The sequence below is a fragment of the Genypterus blacodes genome, unplaced genomic scaffold, assembly GCF_046128005.1.
Source record: "Genypterus blacodes isolate CSIRO-AG114 ecotype Tasmania unplaced genomic scaffold, CSIRO-AGI_Gbla_v1 ptg000070l_1, whole genome shotgun sequence".
NCBI classification, from domain to species: domain Eukaryota; kingdom Metazoa; phylum Chordata; class Actinopteri; order Ophidiiformes; family Ophidiidae; genus Genypterus; species Genypterus blacodes.
In genome coordinates this window covers 2,954,843-2,973,776 of record NW_027466880.1, presented here as the reverse complement: position 1 = coordinate 2,973,776, position 18,934 = coordinate 2,954,843, and the positions used below count along the sequence as shown (strand labels likewise).

General features: G+C 44.7%; 1 protein-coding gene across 5 annotated transcripts in view; it reads left to right on the top strand.

Moving 5' to 3' along the window:
- The window catches only part of magi1b (membrane associated guanylate kinase, WW and PDZ domain containing 1b), a 123,437-nt gene that overhangs the window by 77,920 nt on the left and 26,583 nt on the right, over window positions 1-18,934 (top strand). For all 5 annotated transcript variants that reach the window (XM_076156398.1, XM_076156396.1, XM_076156394.1 and 2 more), the window contains exons 6-12: window positions 751-833; window positions 2,033-2,068; window positions 4,719-4,776; window positions 6,192-6,292; window positions 7,832-7,951; window positions 9,562-9,747; window positions 9,873-10,529. In XM_076156398.1, the coding sequence (XP_076012513.1) occupies window positions 751-833; window positions 2,033-2,068; window positions 4,719-4,776; window positions 6,192-6,292; window positions 7,832-7,951; window positions 9,562-9,747; window positions 9,873-10,529 (1,241 nt within the window). The remainder of the gene's footprint in view (window positions 1-750; window positions 834-2,032; window positions 2,069-4,718; window positions 4,777-6,191; window positions 6,293-7,831; window positions 7,952-9,561; window positions 9,748-9,872; window positions 10,530-18,934) is intronic.

Below are 18,934 nucleotides of genomic sequence, written 5' to 3'. Positions count from 1 at the left end.
AAGAGAATAAAAATAGCTGAACCCACTGTATGTACATGTTTTGTGTAGGTATATGTATATATTGTATTGTAGGAGCAAATGTCTTGATTTAAGTTTGGTGTTTTTAAAAAGAAATGGGACCAACACAGATTTCCTCAGGCTGTATTTCTCTTTTGATTAGTTGCTCTGATCAGGTTTTCACAGTGTATTTAAAGGTCTTACAGTGATTATGGCCTTGTTGACACACACAGTACACAGCCTTGCCTCTAACTTAATGCCCAAGTTGTTCATCCTTATTTAATCAAAAAAATGTGTGGAGATGCACAGGCATGTGTACATCGAAGAACAAATAGAATGTTAGAGCTGGGTATACCAGACTGTGTTTGCTTAGACTAATGCTTGTTTTTGGCTTGCATGCATATATGTTCAGATGTTGAAGTAACATCGACAGACTCGGCCCCAAAACACAAGTGATGTTCTAAGAACGTAGGAATCCAAATGTTTATAGTATATATTGCATACTCTTCCTTAGTGATTATATTCAGTATATAACGGTGTCACTGTAGAAGAATGGGCTTTGTGCTTTGTAATAAGCAGTGTAACTTACGATTGGATTCTGTTTTCCATGTATGCAGATATTTTCCAAGCAGATCCCTCCTCTCAACTTAATATCTCTTGACAGTATCACTTAATGGACGTCTGTTTCCTGTTCTTGATGTGAATCATTTCTTTGTAATGTAACGTGCATCCTTTGTGTGTGTTTTTCTTTAGCCACAATACAAAGACCACCTCGTGGATAGACCCTCGGTGCCTGGACAAACCTCAGAAACCCCTGGAAGAATGTGAAGATGACGGTACGTTCGTCGTTTGTGCTTTTAACTATTGTTGTCTCTGTTTTATGTGTTGGATGTTTGTGCACTCAAACATCTTGGATCAACAGTACAACACATTGAAAAAGTATTGAATATACAGTCACGCTCAGGGGCCATTAACAGAAATATGTTGGGTGTGTGTTTGATGTTTTCAATCCAGTCCAATGAAAACATTTTCATTTCCTGGTATAAATACGCTGTGCCTCTCAATGCAGAAGAGACTTTTATCAACACCTTTTCTTAATAAATAGGTAATAAATAAATCAAAAAGTAGTTTTCAGCTCAACAAAATCCTTTTTTGAAAGTAGAAGTAATAGTTTATGGAAAAATAGTGGTTCCCTCTTTTGTCAATGGGTGTCGCTGTTGGGTCAGATAGATAGATAGATAGATAGATAGATAGATAGATAGATGTACTTTATTGATCTGGCCATTTTTGCTCTGTTGCGTTACACTGAGATCTGTACATTATCTACATCTTGTCACTCAGATAAGTGAAACCCTGTGATCCTAAACAGGAGCATCAAATACACACAGACACCTGGGAATGAGTAAAATACATGCACACTCAATGAAACATGGTAAAAGGATTCCGTTCTAATGCACATATGCACTGAATAAAATATTACCCAACTGCATCTCCAGTGGCTGAATATCAATTAGTCACTCAATCCAATTTCTATAGCACTTTAATACCAAATGCAGTTGAAAGTGCTTTTAGTTGTTGACTGACATATTAGCTGGTACAAAGCAATCTAGCATTATGATAATAACTATAGCAATGATAACGATGATGATGCAAAAGTAAACCACAACAATGTTAATGTAATTTAAATTAAGCGGTTTAAGGTGATACCACTGGACCAATGAAAGAAAACTGAAATTAAAAAGACAGCACATGACAGCACAAAATAAAGAAATTTAATTTTTTTTTATAAAATAAAAATAATATAATAATAATAAAATAATACAATTATTACTTTCACTGATGTCTTAAACCCAACATAGAGTCAGTGATTTGCTGTACATATTGCTTGTTATATTTGTACTTCTGGGGGCTGAGGGTTTGGTTATATGTTGCCACCTAGTGGCCGTGAGTCGTCATTACATTTGTGTGAGTGAATAATCTGTCTCTTCTCTTTTTCTTTTCCTTTTAACAATGATCCCATGGGGCCGTGCTGTAGAAGGGGTACATACAGAAGAGCTGGACAATGACTTGGGTAAGCACCTCTCTCATCTTCTATGTGTTATATATCAGACATTGACACAAGTTATCTTATCTCATATAAGAGTCCTCTCTTATGCTAAAGGTATTTTGTATTGGAAATTTGAGTTTGGTGTCCTGTCCGAAAATAAAGGAAGCTAATCCAGTCACCATAAATAACAATCCACATCTGCGACTGTCAATGACACCGCCATCAGGGGCTCATCAAGGTGTTAATAAAAGATGACAGATGAACATGACGGTCATTCCTCATCATCTAGAAATTAGTCATTACGACACGCTATCAGAGTCTTGACCTTCACCTCACCTACACTTGCTTTGTGGTCCTGAACGCAGCATCTCAGTCAGATGAGCAAATAATCGGTTTTGCTTGTTCACCAATGTGCTGCCAGCCAAGCCACACTCATTACACACACCAGCAGGCCATCACTCCATACATAAGAGACAAGGGTTGATCCGCGGTGGATTGTTATAATGATGATTTCCTAATGGGTGTCTGTCTGGCTCAGACGGACGCCGGCTCTTTTTCCTCAGTCACATTCACACGCTAACTAGCCTATCAGACACAGCACAGCGGTCACTCATGCCAGAATAAATGCTGTCTGGAGACTCGTAATGAATGTTGTCATTCCATTACAGAGGCCATCTGAACGATGGTTATGCCACCCTGTGTTGATGAGCATATTTTCCTATTACTTTGCAGTACGTTGAAATTGAAGGACAACATATAGCCGAAGTGTAACCACCTTTGCATACATTTCCATTTTACACTGTGGGTTGGGTTCTGAAATGTTCAATTAAGTTTTTACCAATGAACTCATAATTATAAATCCAGTTCAATCCCAGTAATATCAAATCTGATGGTGTGCTGAAATAGTAACACAAATCTAAAGTAATTAACAAAACACAGATAACATCTTGCTTGATTGATAGTATCTGGAATGCACAATAAGTACAGTGTATGACACAAAAATGGAGACTCACCTTTTTATTTTTAAATGGAACTCTTCCTTTTTTTCTCCTTCATCTGTCAAGGTTGGATTTGCTATTTGGCACGAGTGGAGGCACACGGCAGACAGACAGATAGAGGGGGGGGGGGAGAGAAAGAGAGAGAGGATTTGAACCAGCACAGTGGAAGCTGGTGCAGCAGGCTTCCGTCTTATTAGCAGCTCCCAGTGTCAAGCATGTAAAACTAAAAAACTAAAAATATTGATCCCACTAGTCGAGCACAGGTGCGCAATTATTCAGGTCTACAATAATTCACACACTCAAGCATGTCATGAACACCTGCACCTACACATACACACACACACACAGACACATACACACAAGCTTACTCGAGAGAAATCGATCACCACACACGGCAAGAGAGATGCAAACAGTTGAAAATGGCAATTTGAGTCCCCCTTGAAATAAGATTGATAAGGAAGATGGGCTGGCAGGAAAGCGAGGCAGAGTGAGGGGGAAAATACCTCTTCCTCTCTGTTCCTACTCGTTGATATGTATACAGTGTGTTAATATTGTCCCTGCATTCCCCTCTGTGTGCTCGCTCTCTGTCACACACACACACGCACGCACACACACAGACACACGCACTCAGCACATTGGCTGTGGTCCTCCAGGAGCAGAACTAGTGCAGTGTGAAATCAAGTGGGTGATTAGAATTTTTGCAGAAGGTGAGGAGGGACTGCTTCCCATTTACCGTTCCGGTTCAGAACACGTGAATAATAATGGACCGTGCCCAAATTGGTGGCGCACGCTTTTCGATGATATCCAACGACGTAACCTTTCACAGGTGTCGACCTCCTAAATCTGGCATAATAGCGATTCAGCCTGCTCACATTTACCATGCGGTTATCCGACACCTCGACAGCCACATCTGACAGCCTTTTTTTAGTATGACAAACTGTATGCACACACTGTTTTGCTGCATCCTCTACTGACCCCACTCTAGCAGAGGGTCCTTGTCATCACGGAAGCAGAAGAATTCCCTCCAAGCTCTCCAAGGCTGATGATTGTAATTTACAATCCATCCAGTGAATACAGAGCCGGAGCGAAATTGGCCGAGGGTCATAATATGCAAAACTGATGCGTCACGGGAGAGCGTTATTGGAAAATCTGTTTTTGTAGCCAATTAGAGCTCGCTGACATTCTGCGTTGTGGAGGCCAGCCAAGACTCTGTGTTGCTGTAATCGAGAGTGTAGAACTACTGTAAATCAGTTAGATATCCAGAGAAGGCTTTCTGTAACTGTAGATTGCACTGTCGAGCAATTACGCTCTCTGAGAGTGAGCCCACGCCTTCCTATGATCAGCCTTCCGATTTGGCTTCAGCAGTGCTTCAGTGTTTGTCACATATGGATACAGTCTCAATTGAAGGACATCAACCTTAGTAGAACCCCAAAGATCGGGACAACACCACCACAGTGCCATTTTTGCCAGTAGTTTCATCCAAGAATGTGGAATTTTTGTGCAATAATTTAAGTTTATTAATGTTAAAAGGGGATAATAGATGGGGGGATTAATAAACACTTAATGTGAATTTACCGCATTTGCTGTAATTTTCAACTATAGTCCCTACAGGTTAACGTAAAAACTTAAATTTAGCCCTCAGAATAATTCTCTCTTTCTCTTTCTCTCTTTTCTAGAACTTCCACCAGGATGGGAGAAAATAGACGATCCGGTGTATGGGGTCTACTATGTTGAGTAAGTGACGCATGTAAACACGCAAAAAAAAAAGACCTTACACCAAGAACGAGAAATACACCAACTGATGGCACCGTTGCACCACAAGATTAGCTTTGGGTTTATCATCCCAAGTTTAGAAGTTAGAACAACCATCTGGTTTTGAGGAAAATTTTGCAAAATGTCTGGTCATGACAGACTCATTACCGCACAAGATGCAGCACTTTTTTTGTAGAATGGGACACGCCCACTCAACTTTGGCACCAAATTGTGTCAAAACAGTAAGGAATAATAAAAAGTAAAGATTAAAGCTTTGATTCGACTTGGAGCAGACATTGTACTTTTACAATTTTGTTCCGTTTGAGTAAACAATTTCAGGGGAAAATGCAGAAAATCGTAGGTGCAAATGGGCGTGACCTATATGAATGGATGGTGGAGGAGCCTGGGAAAATAATAAGAAAATCTATTTTGATATTCTACAGGAATGTAGGCCATCTTTTTTGTCTTATTAATATACAAATACACACACACACACACACACCCTGAGGATGTGTGTGTGCGCATCTCATCTCATGCGATGTCCAGGGGCCTGGCCATTAACAGAAATATGTTGGGTGTGTGTTTGATGTTTTCAAAGCTTCACCTCAGGGAACTCGTGTTTTGGCATTTTGAGTTTATTTATTTTTCAACCTCTTTGTCTTTGTAATATTTCTCCAATATGCATTATTCACCGTTTCCCCACGTAGGCTGATGCATAATTCGGCTTGGGTGCTGCTCTGGGTGCAATTTCTTAGTGTTGGTCACTAGGGTTACCAAGAAACCCTCCTGGATCGGTGGCAAATGCGACACGTGTGCATAACAGTGTTTATTCTGTGTATCTGTGGTTTTTGGAGTCCTCGTGCTCGTGTGTGTGTGTGTGTGCAGCCTCATCCACCTACTGGATTAATCAAAGCTTATCTACTCTCTCGCTCTCTCCTATTTTCCTATCTTCTCCCTCTTTTCCTTCTTATTCCTTTATTTTCGTGCTCCACGCCTTCCGTCTGATTTCCATTCCTCTACCGTTTCTTTTATCGGTTTGACCTTTCATTCTGCCATCTTATTTCTTTCTTTTTACCTCCCAATTTTTTGTTGTTGTATTCATCTCACCTGCATTTCTTGTTTTTTTTCATAATATGTGCTTCCTCTCCCTTTACAACCTTTTGGTCGTTGGCTCCCGTTTAAACATCCTGTCTCACCTGCTCCCCTCTTATCCTGCTCCATGTTTACATTGATATCCTGTATCACCACCACCATCCTCCTCTCTCACCTTTCCGCTCACTTTCTCTCTCACCGTTTTGTCCTCCTGCATCCTTTTATCGTTACCCTCGTTTCCTAATATTTCCTCCGTCCTTAACACGTCCCTTGCCTCCTTCCTCACCCCTCCCTCCCCCCCAAAGTCATATCAACAGGAAGACCCAGTATGAGAATCCACTGCTGGAGGCAAAGAGGCGCAGGCAGCTGGAGCAGCAGCCGCCTCAGCAGCCTCAGCCACCTGAAGGTGAGCGCTACATCCGAGGTTCGTTCACTAGCCCTTGCCACGGGCGTCATTTCCTTTCTTTCTCTTCATGTGTGTGATTGTGTGTGTGTTTGCGTGTGTGTGCGTGCGCGCGTGTGATTCTGTTTGTGACTTTTTTTCCAATTATGGCTACTGTGCTACCTGATGTTGCCTGCTGCTATTATGATTTGCAAAGTGACCTTCCATAAAGGCATAACTATTATTTACGGTTGCACCACGCGCAGCCTTTTTGAGGTTGATTTAATTTTCCTATGTTGCTTTGGGATTTGAGCTTGAGCTAATAACGTTATTGCTTTGTTTTTAAGGTGAACAAGGTAAGTTTAGCTGCAAGTGCAAGCAATCGGATTACTAAACCGTCCTCCTGATTATCTTTTTAAATTCTACTTCAAAACAATCCCAGACATGGACAGTAGTGGACAGAAGCACTGATCCTGTATTCGATTGTAGACAGAGCGATCAAACACAAACTCATTCCCCATTTGAGCATTTTAGATTTTCCAGTTCATTAGCTGTGTGTTTGGGCTGTGGGAGCCTCCTGTGCTCTGGCGGCCCGGACCATTTGGATGTTTCGCCGTTATCGAATCCTCCCGCTGGGAGGGCATTTGTTCCAAACGTAAATTTGTCCCTGGAGTTTGATGATGCCAGAGAGCAGCAAGGCGTTGTAACAACCAGCCAATATCACCAATATTCTCTGAAAATGTGTAGATTTAGATTATTTTCAAACTATAACAGAATCTGCAATGGTATCTTCACTAGTTTGGACGTAGATCAAGTCTCTCTCGTAATTGGGGAAGAAAATTATGTAAGAAATCAGCAAGCCCTTCTTGCTGTTAAGTTCTGGGAGGTTTAACTCACACAGCAGCAGAACTCAACCAATCCGTGAGCTAACCTTTCTTGGGCCCCGTCTCCTCTTCTCACCCTGAAACATCTACAAGTCGTCCCACTGAGAGATTAAATGTAAATGCAGGCCGGCCTCATGTAGGAACTCGCTTCTATTGCAACTCCATCGTGTGTTCAATCAGCAGAAATGGTTTTGACTCGATTACCTACTGACTTTCCTGCTGCCCCAAAGCCCAATCTCTCTTTAAAAACTCAATGCCTTCAAGGAGTTTTCTGTTTTCCTCTCTCATTCCAATGGTGACTCAATCTCACCGCTTGGAATGTTAATGAAGCTTGTGGACTGGTCCATATCGCAAGGCCTTAACAACAAGGTGATTAATCAGAGGCGGTTGCCATTGTGTGGAAATGGGTTGCTCTATTCTCACACACCTCCATTGTAACTGTGACCTGTTTAACCACAGGTTTACACATAATCTCACAGCCATCCATCGTCGCTCAGTAGGGAGATTGGAAACTTGTGTAGTGTCACAGTTTCGCACATTGATTTGCTACCAACAGTTGTGGCCCAGCTGGAAGTCTGAGCGACTGTTATAGGTCTCGGTTCACATTTCTTATAGAAGTAGGACAACGTTGTGCATGTCCAGACCCCATCTCGAGTATGTATACCCCTTGCTGTTACAGAGTGGATCGAAGACTCTGCGTTAGCAGGCGCACCACTGGCCACCTATGCTGCCAATCACCAGGAGACCTACAGGGACCCTCAGACGGCGCCCCCAGTGCCCAACGCCATGGGACAGAAACGTAAGCTCTCATCTTTTATCCTTTTATCCTCATCTTTTATCCTCATCTTTTATTGTATTTAGTGTACACGTGTACAGTTGTCAGGAAGGAGGACGGTGTGACCCTGGTGCAGGACTCCTTGAATGATGATGTCCTTGAAGGAAGACGCAGACAACCATATGTCAACCACGCTAGTTGAGATGTTATTTTTTAGTTTTTCACCAAAATATTGTTCATTGGGGTAAATATTGCTCTACACAAATGGCTATTACATCCGCCCCTGCAATGAAGCTGCTGTCTAGGCCTCATCCTACCGTATGATTATCTTTGAGTTATTTCATGTGAAGACACTTCCTCCCGCTTGCCATTTATTCCAGCCTCTCACGAGCAGCTTGTCTAATTAGCCCAGCCGTGCCCGAGAATTAACTGCCTCACTCTCTTACAGTCCATTGCCGTTGGTTGTCTTTTATGTTTGTCCTCATCGATCTCTTTATTTTACGACACACATTAACTATCTTACTGCCTTTAGTCTCCCCACTTTGGTTCAGTCCTTGCCTCTGACTGTCTCTCTCTCTCGCTCTCGCTCTCTCTCTCTCTGCGTCACGTGAATCTTAAAACTTGATTATCCTCTCGGAAAGTCATTATTTGAAAATCTCTTTATCTAACTCATTCAGTCATGTTTCTTCCGCTCGCTGATCTGTTCTTACACTTCTGGATCATTTGCAGACATAACTGCCGTCTCAGCTCACAGTGTTGTTAAATCTCTTGCTTTCTGATATATGTGACTGAGAGGTGCACTGACACATGTGCACCATAAAACACCCAAAACACAGGGACGGCCACTGACTTATCTTAATGTGCACCCATCTACTTCCATCTCCATCTTCTGTAGTCTCGTCTTTTTCTCTATGTATGTTTGTCTATTGTTGACAACGCTCGCCTGACTGTCATTGAATGCCTCATTTTGTTTGAATTCTTTCATTCAAAACAAAGTATAGAAATTTAGACAAAAGACGGGCTGAGTGATGAAGTGGACGTAGTCGAGCGATTATCCTCTGGATGCGCGCCTTCAAACCATTCTTGATGACATTTGTAGTCTTGTCTTTCTGTTTAGCAACCATGTTTCAATTTTGCCTTTTATTTTCACGCATCGGCTGAAGCTGAGATATCATGTATAATAAAAGTAAAATTCTGTGCTATACACAGAATGGAGGCACTGAGCTGTGGTTAGCCCAGTAGCTAACAGGGGGAGATGGCATTCCACAATGGATATTATCCCTTGATGACTTTTAATGTAATTAATGTGTCGATTAAAACAGGACTGTTTAGTTGTACCATCAGAGCAGACACACACTGGGAGATTACTGAACCATAGCCAGTAGCCATTAAAGGCACTTTCCTTGTTCGCTTCATCCTGACAGAGGTTAGTTGTGTTGCAGTAGAATAACATTTAGGTTAATGTGCTTGTGCGGTACCCTTCGCAGACCAGTGGGCAAAATCATTTCACTGAAACCCAGAGAGAATATTTTAGATCACCGTGTCCAGGACAGTTATAGCACCTCAAGGAGGCAAACAGAACTCAAAGCTTCTCAGATACAAACCTTGAACCTTATTTGCATTTGTGTATCCAGGAGGGAAGCCTTTCTTTACACGGAATCGTTCCGAATTGAAGGGGAATTTCATCAATACCAAGCTGAAAAAGAGTCGCCGGGGCTTTGGTTTCACCGTTGTGGGAGGTGACGAGCCGGACGAGTTCCTGCAGATCAAGAGCCTGGTCCTCGACGGACCTGCTGCCCTCGATGGCAAGATGGAAACAGGTATTTTCTGAGCGATGAGATATCATTGTAGCAGTCTGTTTTGACCAGGTTCAATCTTCATAATACCAGTTCCACATGTTACATTTCTACATCATGCTAATGTCTCTTTCCCCTCCACCTCTAAGGCGATGTGATCGTAAGCGTCAATGACACTTGTGTGCTCGGCTACACGCACGCTCAAGTTGTGAAGATCTTCCAGTCCATCCCAATCGGCTCCATGGTGAACCTGGAGCTGTGCCGTGGCTACCCGCTGCCCTTTGATCCCGACGATCCCAACACCAGCCTGGTTACATCGGTGGCAATTCTCGAAAACAAAGATCCCATTATCGTCAACGGCCAGGATGGCTCCAGCAGCTACGACTCACCATCCAGCCACGGCAGTCACAACAACAACGGCTCGGCCAATGGCGGCATGCCCCTCAACGGCCTCCCCCGATCCCACAGCCCCTCTGCCGAGTTGGGCTCCGACACCTCTTCCCAGCACGGCTACCCCAGCGACGTGGCGACACTGGCGTCGTCCATCGCGACACAGCCAGAGCTCATCACCGTGCACATGGAGAAGGGAGACAAGGGCTTTGGCTTCACCATCGCCGACAGCCCCGGAGGCGGGGGGCAGAGAGTGAAGCAGATTGTGGACTACCCACGCTGCCGCGGCCTCAAGGAGGGCGACATCATCGTGGAGGTGAACAAGAGAAACGTGCAGAGCATGTCGCATAACCAGGTGGTGGATCTGCTCAGCAAGTGTCCCAAAGGCAGCGAGGTCACAATGCTGGTGCAGAGAGGTGAGTGCCTTATGTAATTATCTCGACTTATGTAAATTCATAATGTGTCTGATGAGAGCAGATGGAGAGTACGTTGGAGATTTTATGGCAGTCCGTGATTGATGGGCCCATATGTTGAATTACTGCATTATAAAACAAACCTTCCTCGTGATTCTGCTCGCTGCTATGGGCAATTAAACAATAGACTTCTGTGTTTTCTGCTGTTTGAGCACACGGGAAGATCCTTTATTGACATCTGCATTCATTTAATTGTAAGAGAAGGAGAAACCGAGCCACAGAGTAAACAGACGTATTTGAAGAAGTACCAGCCAAATAACACAACAGTGAAAGAGGAAGAGAGGCGCAGTAAGGAATGTTTTTAGACTCGATGGCTTTGAAAGTCCTGGAACATCATCGTTGATAAGGAGGCAGACAAAAGAAAAAGGTAAAAATGGAGATGGAGGAAGAATGCAAAGGACAGTAACAAAAGCACAGGCAGACTTTGGTGTGATGTTTCAGGCCAGGGTTTCTGTTCTTTCTCCGGTGTTGCAGTGCAGCCATAGGCCTCAATACTTATCTGAGGTGTGTTTGTGTCCTTTTGCCAAACAGTCTCGCCTCCCCGTGAGTGCCGCTGTTACAAATGTACCAGTTGGCTTTGGTGGAGGCCTCTTATTGAAAATCACTGTTGCACAAAAGAACTAAATGGAAAGACAGAAGCTGTGAATGGAGGATTGAGCTGAAATGATTGAATTTTTGCCTTTTTTCTCAAATCCCCAAAGTGTTCCACAGCATTAAACTCACCGGGTAATTTGACTATTCTCTCTGTGAGGCTGTACATAGTTTACTTTGTGTCTGAATGAGTAAGAAACTAAAAGGTTTGTATGTAGGGTTGCAAGTTCTCACGACTGTCTGGGGAAACGGTTCAGATAGTGTAGACTCACACTGATACTCTCCTTGCTTCCCTCTCTGTCTCTGTATCGCAGTCTTATTCTCCAACCGGACGCTCTGTTTGTGTCCAATCTTGTGTCCAAATAGAGCCACGCTTCACACACACACGCCCCCACACTCTCCACAAACATTTCCACACACCTACGCCGGATTTCTTACTAATGAGCACTATTTTTGTCTTATTCATGTCGGTGTACATAAGCCCATAAAGCTACAGTATCATCATGTGCAGAATCTTAATGGCTTGTGGGCAAAACAGAAGGTAGCTCAGTAGCACTTATGTGAACCGACTGCTCCTGCTAGACGGAGACAAACTGCAATGGTGTCACTTTGGATAATTATCTATATTGAGTTTGACACATTACGGTTTGTATTAACCAATGTGGTGACACCTTTAAGAGTACCAAAATATACAAGCACAAGTGTATACACTACCAGTCAAAAGTTTGGACTGAGAAGAGAAGAGAATGAGAAGGTGTGTCCAAACTTTTGCCTGGTAGTGTATATACACAGTAAGTAGGTTCATGCGTATCAGCTCTTTGCTTTAAACATGTTGGTCACGTTCATACACACACTTAGTCATAAGAAGATGAAGACCTTCTTCATTCAAGGCTCTCGCCGTGGTGCCTTAATTACTTTCTCCTCTCTCCTCTTCTCTCCAGCACTCGTAATGAGTCACACCAGCCTCTAATTGGGGTCCTGATGTCAGCCTTGCTTATCACACACACACACACCACTTTTCTCTATTATGCTCTCTCTAGGCTTCCATCCATCAAGGATCGCCTCTTGCCTAAGCAAACACCGCTTGTGCGTGTGCACCCACCCACACACACACACACACACACAGTCGTGCAATTATAGATTTGTTTCAGAAAGGCCCTGGTACGTTCTTAATTGGTGAAGATCCACCTCCAAACCCCCACTCTCCATCTATTTTCCTGCTTCTGTTCGCTGTTGCCAGCATGGACATTCACACTCTTGCCCACATGAAGATAGGAGCCAATCTCCAGAGACCAGTGCACATACATGCACACATACCCTCTAACCCCTCTGTTTCACAGCGTGTAAGCGTGTGTGCTCGTCAGCCTGCAAGTGTGTGTTTTTTATTCCACACCAGCTCTAGCATGCTGAATCCCCCCACCGTTCTCGGGAGGAATGGTGATCCATAGATCACACTCGGAACCCTGACAGTGTGAATCTCATTTGAGAATCTCACGGGCTGTTTTTTTGCTTTTATCTTTAGGTTTGGACCGAGCTACACACACTTACACAGACAGTTTTCTACCCCTTTCCCCTGTAATACTACAATGAATAAGATCTTTGCAACTTATGCCGTTCAACGTTTCCTTGTTGGCTCCTGCAGTCCGTACTTTCATCTCTAAGTGGTAAACGTGAAGTGAAAACAAGACTTCTATACCTTGTATATGCCCCGTATAACTCGAATTCCCTTTTGAGTACCCTGGAGATGCCTTGTTGATAGACTGGCTTAACAGTGGCACACACACATGCTCCTTACATTATACAGACTCCTGATGTTGAGAACAGCAGCACAACTACAAAGATATGCTGAATCCATCTAACAACAGGAGGACGCAACATGGTAGACTTTCCAAAATGCCGTCGCAAAGAAATTTAAATATCGCAAAGCAAATTCTTTTCCAAAATTGTGCAGGCTTAGTTGCCAGTGTGTCAGAGCTTATGAGGTGCAGTGGTTTCACACATTGGAGATATTTTTAGCGCTTTACAATGTACTGTCGCTAAGCTTGCGGCCATGATTTATGCCTTCAATCAAGCCTGTGTTACACAATGAATTGTTCCTTCATTTGTCTAATTACACGGCTCTAATGTGCTCATTTCCCCCTGGCTGTCTTCTATTACCCCCACTGGCACGCTGACATAATTCACCGTGACCCATGGTGTCTTGCCAAAGCACCGATGCTAATCTTCTCTCCCCTCTTCCCTTTAAAAAGGTGTAAATACCGCGGGACCCGCTGGGACACATACGTCTGCTGCGCTGGCTTTTGTCAGCAGAAATTTCTTTGGGCGTAGAATACCGTGAACAAAGCCATAGCACGATACCTCATGTCATTAGTCAGAATAGAAAAATAAGCCCATTTGTTTCCGCCGGGATGTAGAGTCTCATTTCCCAGTTTTTTTCCCACCCCCACCCCCACCTGTTTGTTACGCCGGGCAGGTGCTACAATGAATGCAGCGTAATATGTGCTCGGCTGCTGCTACTGATCGTGGCCATGGGCAGAAAATAGGATCGACATCTGCAGTGGACGGGGAGAGGGGAAGCATATGGGTGGATGGAGGCGTGTGGGATGATGAAAGAGTGCTGCAGAGACCCCCGTGTTGCTCCGGCCTCTCTCTCCCTTTCCGTGCCCGCTTTGATGATTCATCAATCAGTGGTGACACATTCGTCCCTACTGGGCAATATGGTCTTCCACTTCTCAACTCTCGGAAAGAGCGCAAGATGTTTTTCTCCTTCCGCATAACCGGTGGATGGTCAAATGGCAGGTTTAGGGGCTAGCACAGGCGAGAGGTAGTGCTGAAATCGCTGTTTGGCCACACGATTACCGAATCATAGAGAAGCTGTGAAAAGTCTGCCGATTTTTTTTAAATACTTCAGTGGAAGGAGCTCCACTGGGTTGCTAATGGTAGTCTTACAGCTGCGAGCAGTCATCTTTCCAAAATGCAGTGTGTCGGGCAGCGTGACCACAAAAACGTGTGTGTGTGTGTGTGTGTGTGTGTGTGTGAGCCAAAAGTACAGCAACACAATTTTTTTTAACAACAGCCAGGAGTTGGATCCTTTTAATTACCATTGTAGCGTTTTCTACTAATTTTAATTAATGATAAATCATTTTGAATATATATATATGTATTTATACATTGAAATACTTTATTGGCATAGAACCTCTTCGGTGAGTTCAGTCTATGAACCTCTCAGTTTATCCGCAGAGCATCCATGGTCAAACGGAAAAACTTGTCCGGTGCACTCGTACAAGCGTCCATATCCATCAGTGTTAAACTGAAGAGGACAATATGTATGTTTGTCTTTCTCCTTAAGTGCAATTTGAGTGTTCTTACCCTTGCAGACAGACTGTGGACACGTGGCTCACACTGGAAACACCAAGTGAATCATTGCCAGACTTGATTGCATCAAAGTAGGAAAGTGTAGTGGCAGCTTTTAAATGCCTCCTGTCAAGCTGCACTCTCGTGGATCAGTGCTCCATGAGGACATGCACTAATAAATACAAATGCGCGCCAGGGTAACGCACACAAACACACTCACAGTTGTAGAAACAAGAATCCTCGTCGCCGCAACAATATATGCAGCCTCCAGACCCTAGGATAAAGAGATAAATGTCGATAATTCCGACTATAGGCAAATGCAGGAATCAATTCATCGTATGGGCAGGAAGCGTCGCATTTTTGCTGGCTTTGCATTAAAAAATTCTGCTGACTGCACTCTGGAGTGGCACTGTAACAAACAGCAATGCGGTCATGAAAAGCAATGATGAGGGCCCGGCCTGCTGGCCAGGTTCCTCAGGTTTCAACTGCTCTTGGTTTTGTTGTAGCTGCTGGAGGCCTCTGTTGGTGAATCACTGCAACCCATTCTGTCCCCCACGTTCCTTCACATCTCTATAGGCATCCGACTTCAAATCTCCAACACCGCGCCATCTTTTGTTTCCATGACAATGCGCTGCAAATAATCTTCACTTCCAATTCAATTTCTTCTCCAGACCACAAGCCCTCCAGGCCAGCTAAAGGGAAAGATTCACACGTGTCTGCTTTCTCTTCTGCCTGCGTGTGTGTGCGTGTATGTGCGTGTATGTGCGTGTGTGTGTGTGTGTGTGTGTGTGTGTGTGTGTGTGTGTTCCCCACTCATCATCTATTACAATCAAATGTGTACGCACCGCTGCAAGGCTTAATTTCACTGTTTACACGTACAGACACACACACAGACACACAGAGGAAACTAAATAAAGCTGTAATCCGCATGGCAGTCATACGCTGATGAAGTACACAGCTGATGTCATGCTTTTAGTTGCTTGGCGTAGTGAGGGGAGCAGGTCACCCCGACAACCGTTGCCTGGAGACCGTCTGTCAGTTCCCCACAGTCGCTGGGCACAGTCGCCACGGTGACAGATGGACCTGCGTATCGGATGCCATCACTCCTAGCTGAGATCTACCAACACCAAACACAGAGACAGCGTAATCTGCTTAGTAATGGCTTCCGTTTAGTGACTGCTGCTTGCCAGGTTGCCCGAGCCAGTGCCTCTCCTTTGAGCGGCGTCGTACAGCGCGTTCAGGATGCTTTACGACTTGTCAACCTGTACTATTGCAGTGGAACGCAATGAATCCTCGCAGAAAATCCTTGGACAGCAATTTCGGCAGAATTTATGCCTCCGGTGGCCTATGCCTCTCAATAAATCACCTAGGAGATGTGCCGATACTTGATACACAGCGCATGTACGTAGACGTGCGACTCTCCCGCTTCATCCTGACTCCTGGCGTTAAAAAGAAGAGTCCTTGCAGCATCGTCTTTGGGCGCTGGAGAGTTTTTTGGATTTAAGCTGCTGTGGGGCTGTCAGACGGAGAAAAACAAATCAAACTGTGTTCACTGAAATTCATGGAAGCTTTCCTCAGGCTGCGAAACAAGGAGACAGCCACTCCGTCAAGCATTTACCGCAACCCTCAAATATACTGCACACTTCATTATGTGGCCTCATTTAGAATTCACATCAATCCATTTTATTTTTGATTATATTTTGATACGTCATTAATCGTTCAAAGCGACATACGGCTATACCATTCCTCTGCCTCTAGTCCTGTTTTATTATTTACTATTAAGGTTGCATTTCCTACCACAAGGCGTTAGATTTCGTAAACAGCATAAAATGAAGCCTGAGGACGGCCAGCACCTGTCCTGGTCCGTTATTTGACAGCTGGAGGAGCTGAGGATCGAGTCAGTCTATCGGTGTGCAGGCAAGATGGCAGAGAGAGAGCGGTCACCTTTCACAAAATCCAATATTTAAGAGATGTGCCTGAGGTTTTTTGTGACAGCCTTTTGGAGATACCTGGTATACCAGCTCCATAGTCTGGAGAACAGGCTGCAATGGCTCCACATGAGGTTCCGTCCATCCTATAGTAACTGCCTGGTGCCTTCTAGCATCAGTTCACAGCTGGTCAGGTGACGCTCCATAGCAGGAAGAAGCTGAGAGGGCGTTGAAAGAGATACACATGTACATGCAGGGTGATGCCAGAAAGAATTGTAGCTCAAGAAAATTTTACAAAGTGTTACTGTTATGATAGAGAAGCTCAGTTCTAGTTGGGAATACACAAGACACGCTTAGCTTTTATTCCTGTGTATAACTTAAATCTTTGCACTCTTGAGGGAACGGCACAGGAGATCTAAAACAATCCATTCAAAGGCCTGAAGATGTGGTAAGCCATGGAACATATTATAATGACTAACAGTGATAGTTCAGACATTGGTTTCCTGAAATCATCACATTTTCACCCTTCAAGTACCCACTTAATGCGCACATTCACTGTAAATCTGCTGACATCTGCATCTACTGTACCTGCTGGCACCACAGCGCTGACCTGTGCGAACGCCCTCAGTGCGCTTCATACTTAGAACCTTCAGTGCGGAAAGATGGTGGGACTTTAGGTTGCTCGAAAGCCCCAATGGCTAACTTTGTCTTTTGTTGTTTTGTACTTGTCACCCCCCCCCGCCCCACTGTGTGTTGACGCATCACATGGCTGGCTCGGGTCACCTCTGAGGGGCGAGTCGACGGTGCTTGAGTGTTTGTTTTGGTTCCGTCGCTGCCTCCTCTGATATTGGAACAACCTTCCGACTCGTCATCCTTTGCCTTTCTTTTAATGCAGACATTAATTCAATCCGGTGCCAACTCCTCTCTCCGTTGATTGTCTCATTCATCATCATTGCCTCTGGTTAACAGGCCTTTTGCCACCCTCTTCTGGCACGGGGGTGGCATGAACAAAACTTCTTAAGGTCTGCCCGACATGTGGTCTTCTACAACGTGTTCGCCAACTGGATCTTTCCATTGTTGGCTTTCGAGCATACTTGGACTATTTGTCTTCTCAAGTATGGTTTAGGCAAGTATATGTGTGTTGACAAGCTCCATTTGATGTATATACTCTACATCCAAAGACACTAATGGACAATAGCACCAGTTTAGATGCAGTGGGGCAGGAGAGTCCCACTGTCGTCCTGCGACTTTGAATGACATCATGCATCTCCCAGAGGGAACGCTCAGCATACTTCAATGCCGGCCATAAGTGTGATTTATTAGTATTGGTACGTGCCCATCTATCAATAATTTCATTTGACCATAAAGGTGAAAGCAAGTGAGAGAGAGAGAGAGAGAGAGCGAAGCAATCAGGAGAGGGAGGGAGAGAACAAAACACGCAGGCGTAATTTAGTCAGAGCTGCCACTTATGAATGAAGCAAGATGTCTGAGGGATTAAGAACGTGTGTGTGTGTGTGTGCCGGTGCGCCAAACGATGTTCTGCAGACGCACGGTTGTCTCCCAATTTCCTTGATCAAACACTAGCTCTGCTTACACGTGTTACATGGTGTATGTTAGAGGTGTGTGGATACATTTCCACAATTTTTTTCCCATCTCATTCAGCAAAGAGGAGAGAGAGAAGCAAAGGATAATATTGGGAGTGGCAGATGTCCTGGCTGTGTTTGAGACACTGGGGGTCACTGTCTATTCACGCCTTGTTTTAAGACGCGGAGGGTGAGGAGGCTTCTGGTAGTTCTGTGTGGATGTTTACCAGCGTGTGGGGGTTGGGGTGAGGGGGACGTTGTTGGATTGGAGAGGAGGAATTGGGAGGGAAAGAGGGAGGGAGGGAGGGTGATGATGCTGAGGGAAGAGGAGGGAGGAGGAACAGTGTGCAGTGAGGTGAGAGAGAAGAGGGGGGGGGGAGGAAAGCTGGAAAGAGAGAGAGAGGAGAAAGAGAGAGAGAGAGAGAGAGAGAGAGGGACGGGGAGGACGCAGCCACTGCCTGTAGATGCCGGAGCCTTCGACAGCCGAGCGCGGCGCTCAGTGGGCACAGGAAGATGGTCTCAGTAAGAGGGGAACTGACGGTTGCCTATAATTTAATGTTCAGTATCTTGGATTCCTTCTCCATGGGTAATGCTACGGCGAGGAGCTCCAGAGTGCAGCTTTGCTTTCTTTTTTTCTTTCCACCTCTCCTTGTCTTCTTCTGTTAGCTCTCTTTCTTTTATTTACCGGCTCAGATTGCTCTCCGGGGGGGGGGGGGGGGGGCATACTTCCCTCCTCAGTTCTCACTTTCCCACTTTGTCCTACGTTTTGGGGTGGTGGGAGGTGGCGGGTGTCTTAGCTGGGTTGTTCCCGGGGATGTACCAGCAGAGCCGAGCGCTGGCCGCGGCAGTGATGCAGATAGATCGCGCTGCTGCTGCTGCTGCTCCCCCTCCT